Source organism: Bison bison, unplaced genomic scaffold (genome assembly GCF_000754665.1).
Source record: "Bison bison bison isolate TAMUID 2011002044 unplaced genomic scaffold, Bison_UMD1.0 scf7180017864461, whole genome shotgun sequence".
Taxonomy (NCBI): domain Eukaryota; kingdom Metazoa; phylum Chordata; class Mammalia; order Artiodactyla; family Bovidae; genus Bison; species Bison bison.
The window spans coordinates 2,482,535-2,490,612 of NW_011495023.1; the positions used below are offsets into that span (position 1 = coordinate 2,482,535).

The window sequence follows — 8,078 nt, forward strand, 5'->3', positions numbered from 1 at the left end:
AATTAAAAGTAGAGCTACAAACTAAAACTACAATAATACTGGCTTTTATATTTGAGACGTATTTATCTACACTGGAGATCTTCATTTCTTCATATAGCTTCAAGTTACTGTATAACATTGTTTCACATCAACTTCAAGGATTCCCCTTAGCATTTTCTATAGAGCAGGTCTAATGGTAATCTTGTTAACCCTAAAAGCTCTCCTATTCTTTGGGGTTGGGTTTGTGCTGGGCACTCCTTCATATTTCTACAAAATTTTCTGACCATTTTGAAGACGACTTTTTCTTAAAGGGAGAATCCTCTTGTTACTGTAAATATTTTATTGTTTCCCAAAGTTCTGACAAAGTTAGTTCTAATGGTTTTCTGCCTTTCCCCTTCCTCACCCTTTTTCATTGTTTCTGTCAGGGATTAAAAGCTTGGGGCTCCTAGTCTGTCATTTTGCTGACATCTGCCTTAAAATGGTTGTTCAGAAGCTGCCAATGTTACACTTAAAATTATCTTATTGGAAATTAGTTAAGTACTTAGTCACTTGGCCACACGAGCTTTAGCATAGGTTTTGTTTTTGGCTGTGCCACACAACTTGTGGGATCTCAGTTCTCTGACCAGGGACTGAACCTGGCCTGTGACAGTTAAAGTCCAGAATCCTAACCACTAGGTCACCAGGGACTTTCCTAGCTAGGTTTTTTAACTATTAGACATTTGCCGACTTTGTGATATAAAGGTCACAAAGTAGACATATTGCCTATCTAGTGATAGTTCTATTTTTTTCATTGTCTTGTTATCACAACAGATGATATAAGTAACAAAAACTGTGTTTTCTAAAGAACTGATCATATAGCATCTAGTTTATATCATGAAAATTCACAATGTAGGGAAAAACCTTTTTTTTTTTTCATGAGCAGGTAAACTCTTAAGCATTACTTAATTAATGTTTGGTGAAGTAATAAGCAGATGACAAATTCTTTTAAAGATACATATTAATTGATATATAGACTGTTTAATAAAAGAATAAAATTATTACAGCTTTCCTTCAGTATCCACAGGGGAGGGTTCTCAGAATCCCCTGTGGATACCAAATCCTGAAGATGCTCAAGTCTCTTGAATAAAATGGTGCAATATTTTCCTGTAACCTACGAACACTCTCCTATATATTTTAAATCATCTCTAGATTACTTATAATACCTAATACAATGAAAATGCTATATAATTAGTTGTAAATGTTATCTAAACCATTGCCAGTGCATAAACCATTGTTTTTTGGAACTTTCTGAAAAATTTTCTTCTGAATATTTCTGATCTGTGGTCAGCTGAATCTGTAGATGTGAAACCCATGGATACAGAGGGCTGACTGCTTATTAAACTGAGAAAGGTTACCTTATGTTTGAATTTCTTATTTTAATAACTGTATAATACAGTGGAAATGCTTTAACTCTTAGAACGTGTTCTCTATTGCACCTAAACATTATAAATCTCTACTTACCAATTACTTTGTTTAAATCTAATTGAAATATTAAGTCATCAATTGATGGATTCATTTCTGGAAGATTCTCTGCTATATCTGGATGTTCTGTGGTTGTTTCCCTTTTAACTGTAAGAATAATAGATTGCCAGATTAGTAGATACATAACTGATATTTTGTGAGGGTAAAATTATACTACATAAAGTTAATTAGAGAGGTGTCACCTTACACTTCCTCTTCATGGCTCACACCCTTGTGGCAAAGAGGCTCACATAACTCAGTGAAGCTATGGGCTAGGCTATGCAGGGCTACTCAAGACGGACAGGTCACAGTGAAGAGTTCTGCTGACAAAATGTGTGGTCTACTGGAGGAGGGAATGGCAAACCACACTTGTATTCCTGCTGCAAGAAACCCATGAACAATATGAAAAGGCAAAAACATATGACACTAGAAGATGAGTCTCCCAGGTTGGAAGGTGTCCAATATGATACTAAGGAAGGACAGAAGGCAATTACTAATAGTTCCAGAAAGAATGAAGTGTCTGGGCCAAAGTGGAAATGATGCCCAGTTGTGGATATGTTTGGTGGTAAAAGTAAAGTCCAGTGCTATAAAGGGCAATAATGCATAGCAACCTGGAATGTTAGGTCTGTGAATCAAAGTAAATTGGACCTGGTCAAGCTGGAGATGGCAGGAGTGAAGATCAACATCTTAGGAATCAAAGATGTTGTTTGATTTAGTGAGCTAAAATGGAAAGGAATGGGAGAATTTAACTCAGATGACCAATATATCTACTACTGTGGGCAAGAATCCCTTAGAAGAAAAAGAGTAGTTAGTCCTCATTGTTAACAAGAAAATCTTAAATGCAGTACTTGGGTGCAAAGTCAAAAATGACAGAATGATCTCAGTTCATTTCCAAAGGAAGATATTCAACATCACAGTAATCCAAGATTATGTCCCAACCACCAATGCTGAAGAAGCTGAAGTTGACTGGTTCAAGACCTACAAGACCTTCTACAGCTAATACCAAAACAAGACGTCCTTTTCATCAGAGGGGATTGAAATGCAAAAGAAGGAAGTCAAGAGATACCTGGAATAAAGGGCAAGTTTGGCCTTGGAGTACAAAATGAAGCAGGGCAAAGGCTAACAGAGTTTTGCCAAGAGAACACACTGATTATACCAAACATTCCTTTTCAACAACACAAGAGATGACTCTATATATGGACATCACTAAATGGTCAATACCCAAATCAGATTGATTATATTCTTTGCAGCCAAATATGGAGAAGCTCTATACAGTCAGCAAAAACAAGACCAGGAGCTGACTAAGGCTCAGATTATCAGCTCATTGCAAAATTCAGGCTTAAATTGAAGAAAGTAGGGAAAACCACTAGGCTATTCAGGTATGACCTAAATCAAATCCCTTATGACTATACAGTAGAAGTGTCAAATAGATTCAAGGGATTAGATCTGATAGACAGAGAGACAGAACAACTATGGATGGAGAATTGTGACATGGTACAAGAAACAATCCTGTACAAATGACTAAAACCATCCCAAAGAAAAAGAAATGCAAGAAGGCAAAATGGTTGTCTTAAGAGGATATACAAATAGCTGAGGAAAGAAGAGAAGTGAAAGGCAAGGGAGAAAGGGAAAGATATATCCAACTGAATGAGAATTACAGAGAATAGTAAGGAGGGATACGAAGGTCTTTTTAACTGAACAATGCAGAGAAATAGAAGGAAAACAACAAAATGGGAAAGACTAGAGATCTCAAGAAAGCTGAACATATAAAGGGAACATTTCATGCAAGGATGGAAATCATAAAGGACTGAAACAGTAAGGATCTAACAAAAGTAAATAAAAGTGAAACTGTGGAAAATTCTTAGAGATGAAATTGTTAGAAATTCTTCTAACAAAAGTAGAAGAGATTAAGAAGAGGTGGCAAGAATACACAGAAGAACTTTACAAAAAAAGGTCTTAATGACCGTGATAACCATGAAGGTGTGGTCACTCAATTAGAGCCAGATATCTTGGAGTGTGAAGTGGGCCTTAGGAAGCATTATTATGAGGTAATAGTGCTGAGGTATTGAAAATCCTAAAAGATGATGCTGATAAAGTGTTGCACTCAATATGCCAGGAATTTTTGGAAAACTCAGCAGTCGCCACAGGACTGGAAAAGGTCAGCCTTCATTCCAATCCCAAAGAAGGGCAATGCGAAGAAATGTTCAAACTACTGTACAATTGCCCTCATTTCAGATGGTAGTAAGGTTATGCTCAAAATCCTTCAGGCTAGGCTTCAGGAATACATGAACCAACAATTTCCATCAAATAAATTGTGGACCTAGGTTTTATTTGATTCTTAAGAAGAACAAATATAAATCAAATTTTCTGTTATACTAAGTCAAAAATCCAAATAAAAAATTTCCAGTCTTTCTAATGGACATGAGTTTGAACAAACTCAGGGAGATAGTGAAGGACAGAGGAGCCTGGTATGCTGCAGTTCATGGGGTCGCATATGGTTGGACACAACTTGCTGACTGAACAACAATCTTTCTAATAATGTCCATTTTTCTAGAAATCCATTTTTGAAGCAAACATAAAAAATAGATAAATTTACTTAAAATATACACAAAAAATACACTACTAAAGAGTTGTAGTAGAAAATATAAAATATCAAGAGTAGTGTCCAATAGATAAAAAACAAACATTTCTTTTCCCTTCTTGAAACTACGTAACAATATTAAGAATAGCTCTACTGGATAACAACAAATATGTTTTAGCAGATAATGATACTTGATAAGAACTGAAATGTAAATGCTGGGTAAACGTCATGTTGTTAAAAATGAAATAACTGCAACAATTCCATAAGTTTCCTAGAAAAATGTCTCCTAAACTTGTTCTCTATGAAACACTATCCCAAAGAAAGAGAAAGACAGAGTTTCTTGCTCAACAAATTTAAGAAATAAAGTATAATAATTAGAATATTAAAGACTCCAAGAAATGAGGGGTGCTAATAGCATTACAGCATTTACTAGTTCTGTAGAACTTCAATTTCTGGTAAATTATGTTTTAAAATATCCACTCTAAGGAAAAAGTTCAACTAACATAAAATTGGTGCACATTAAAATGTAATTTTAAACTGTCAAGTATTTTATGATGACTTTTAAAATATGTATATGAATGTAATTCATACTTCTCAATATCTGAGGGTGGTAAACTCCACTTAGTTGAGTGTTATCCTTGTATCCTTTAGTTCTTACTAGATCGTCAAGTGCAAATTTCTCATCTGAGAGTTCATCCATATCTTGATCTACCAATATGAATAAAACTTTCAATTAAATACAGAAACACTATTGAAACCTATACATTATGGCTTAATTCCAAGGAGATTATAATGTCTGGAGTTTAGGAAAATATTCTTATATCAATAAGAAGAGAAAAATGATTACTCAATAAATGTTAGAAGTTCATTGAATAGATTTCAATTTCTTTATTGTCTTAACTTAATATAGAATATATTTCTGTGTCAATCCAACAGCTAATACCCTGATTTATGCTGAAGCACCAAAAGATATCCCCATTTTTTAACAATCCCCATTTATAAACAAAATCAGAATGTGAATCATTATCATTTTAACAATTACCTAGTTCTGATAAAGTTAGTATGATAAATATATGGATCAGCAATATTTCTTACATGATTAAACATACAGATTTGTCATAAAAGTTTTTATATGGCAAAAAATCAAAATTGTAATCTTAACCTCAGTGAGCTACAAGAGAACACAAATAGACAACTAAATAAAATCAGGAAAACAATACATATACAAACAGAGAAGGTCAACAAGAGACAGAAAACATAAAAGAACCAAACAGAAATTTTGGAGCTGAAGAACACAATGACTGAAGAATTTAACAGAGAGCTTTTTAGTAGCACACATGATCAAGCAGAGGAAAAATAATCAGTGATCTCAAAGACGGATAATTTGAAATTAACAAGTAGAACAACAAAAAGAAAATAAGAATGAAAAAAAGTAAAAAAAAAGTCTACGGAACATATGGGATGCCATCAAGCAAATATATGCCAGATAGTTATTCCAGAAGAAGAAGAGAATAAGAAAAGAAAGAAATAATGGCTGTAAAATTCCCAAAACTGAGGAAGGAAGTGGACATACAAACTTATGGATCCCAAAGAAGTCCAAATAGATTTAATTCAAAGAGATCTACACTGAGACATACACTTAAATTATCAAAGGTCAAAGACAAAGAAAGAATTTTAAAAGCAGCAAAAGTAACTTATTTCACACAAAAGAACTTCAGTAAGACTACAATGGATTTCTAAGCAGAAAACTTAGAACTACAAAAGCAACAAAAACAATAAAATGGCAATACAAAGTCATTAACAATCAAGAACTACTTTAAATATAAATAAATTACACTCAAAAAAGATTGGAGAATGAATGAAAAAATAAGATGTAATTACATGCTAACAATATGCAATTACATGCTATTAATAAAAGATCAACTTTAGATATAAGGACACACACAGGCTGAAAGTGAAAGGATAGAAAAAGATATTTCAAGAAAATGGTAATCAAGAGAGATCAGAGGTGGCTATATTAGACAAAAAAGACTAATAGAAAGCTGCCCCAAGACACAAAGAAGGTCATTACAATGATGAAGGTCATTTCATCATTTTGATGAAAGAATCAATTCAACAGGATATAACACTTACAAATACATATATGCATCCAATAATGGCTCACTTGAATATATAAACCAAACACTGACAGATCTGAAGGGAGAAATAGATGGCAAATCAAGAATAGAAGGAGACGTTAATATTCCATTTACAATAATGGATAGATCATTCAGACAAAAAATATGTAACGAAGACTCAGTAAAGATAAGTAAAATCAGTAAAGAGAGGGCTTGAATTATTTGAATTCAAATGGACTTGAGATATCTACAGAGCATTCCACTCAAGAGCAGTAAAATACACATTCTTCATAAGCATTCTTCTTCAGGACAGATCACATTCCAGGTCACAAAACAAATCTTAATATGTTTAAAATTAAAATCATTTCAAGTATTTTTTCTAACCACAGTGGGAAAAAAAATATGAATAAATAATGGAAGAAAAATGAAAAATTCACAGACACATGGAAATTAAACAACACAATCTTGAACAACCACTGAATCAAAGAAGAAATCAAAAGGGAAATTAGAAAATATCTCCAGAGAACAAAAATGGAAACACAATATACATAAACATGTAGGATGTACAAAAACAGTATCCAAGAGGGTAGTTTATAGTAATACACATCTAGATTAAAAGAGAAGAAATATCTCAAAGACCATAAATTACACCCAAAGGAACTAAAAGAATAATAACAAATTAATGTCAATGTTATCACAAGTAGGAAATAATAAAGATGAGAGCAGAAATAAATGAAATAGGGAACATAAAAACAGTAAGAAAAATATGATAAAACTAAGAGGTGATTTTTGAAAAGACACACAGAAATTGACAAAGTTTTAGCTAGACTGTCTAAGAAATAAAGACGCAAAGAAAATGAGAAGTGGAAGAGAAAACATTACAACTAACACCACAGAAATAAATATGCTATAAGGGACCATTATGAACAAGTATACACCAACATATTGAACAACTAGGAGCAAAGGAATAAATTCCTAGAAACATACAGCCTACCAATACTGAATCATGAGGAAACAGAAAGACTGAACAGACCAGTAACAAAGGAGACTGGGCAGTAGTCAAAAACCTACCAACAACAACCAACAAAAGCCCAGGACCAGATGACTTCATTGATGAATTTTACCAAACATTTAAAGAAGAATTAACAGGAACTATTCTTAAACTCTCCCCCAAAATACAAAATGAAGCACTTCTTTTTTTAAAAAAATATATATTTATTTATTTTAATTGGAGGCTAATTACTTTACAATATTGTAGTGGTTTTGCCATACATTGACATGAATCTGTCACGGGTGTACACGTGTTCCCCATCCTGAACTCCCCTCCCATCTCCCTCCCGATCCCATCCCTCTGGGTCATCCTGGTGCACCAGCCCCGAGCACCCTGTCTCATGCATCAAACCTGGACTGGCGATTCATTTCACATATGGTAATATATATGTTTCAATGCCATTCTCCCTAATCATCCCACCCTCGCCCTCTCCCACAGAGTCCAAAAGACTGTTCTATACATCTGTGTCTCTTTTGCTGTCTCGCATATAGGGTTATCGTTACCATCTTTCTAAATTCTATATATATGCATTGGTAGAGGAACCAGAGATCAAATTGCCAACATCTGCTGGATCATGGAAAAAGCAAGAGAGTTCCAGAAAAGCATCTATTTCTGCTTTATTGACTATGCCAAAGCCTTTGATTGTGTGGATCACAATAAACTGTAGAAAATTCTGAAAGAGATGGGAATACCAGACCACCTGATCTGCCTCTTGAGAAATTTGTATGTAGGTCAGGAAGCAATAGTTAGAACTGGACATGGAACAACAGACTGGTTCCAAATAGGAAAAGGAGTACGTCAAGGCTGTATATTGTCACCCTGCTTATTTAACTTATATGCAGAGTACCTG

General features: G+C 34.0%; 1 protein-coding gene across 1 annotated transcript in view; it reads right to left on the reverse strand.

Annotated features, from left to right (window-relative positions):
• LOC105003084 (uncharacterized protein C10orf68-like) overlaps positions 1-8,078 on the reverse strand; it is a 181,499-nt gene that overhangs the window by 30,192 nt on the left and 143,229 nt on the right. The window contains exons 15-16 of the mRNA XM_010860053.1: positions 4,652-4,768; positions 1,480-1,587 (exon numbers count right to left, since the gene is read on the reverse strand). Of these exons, the coding sequence (XP_010858355.1) occupies positions 1,480-1,587; positions 4,652-4,768 (225 nt within the window). The remainder of the gene's footprint in view (positions 1-1,479; positions 1,588-4,651; positions 4,769-8,078) is intronic.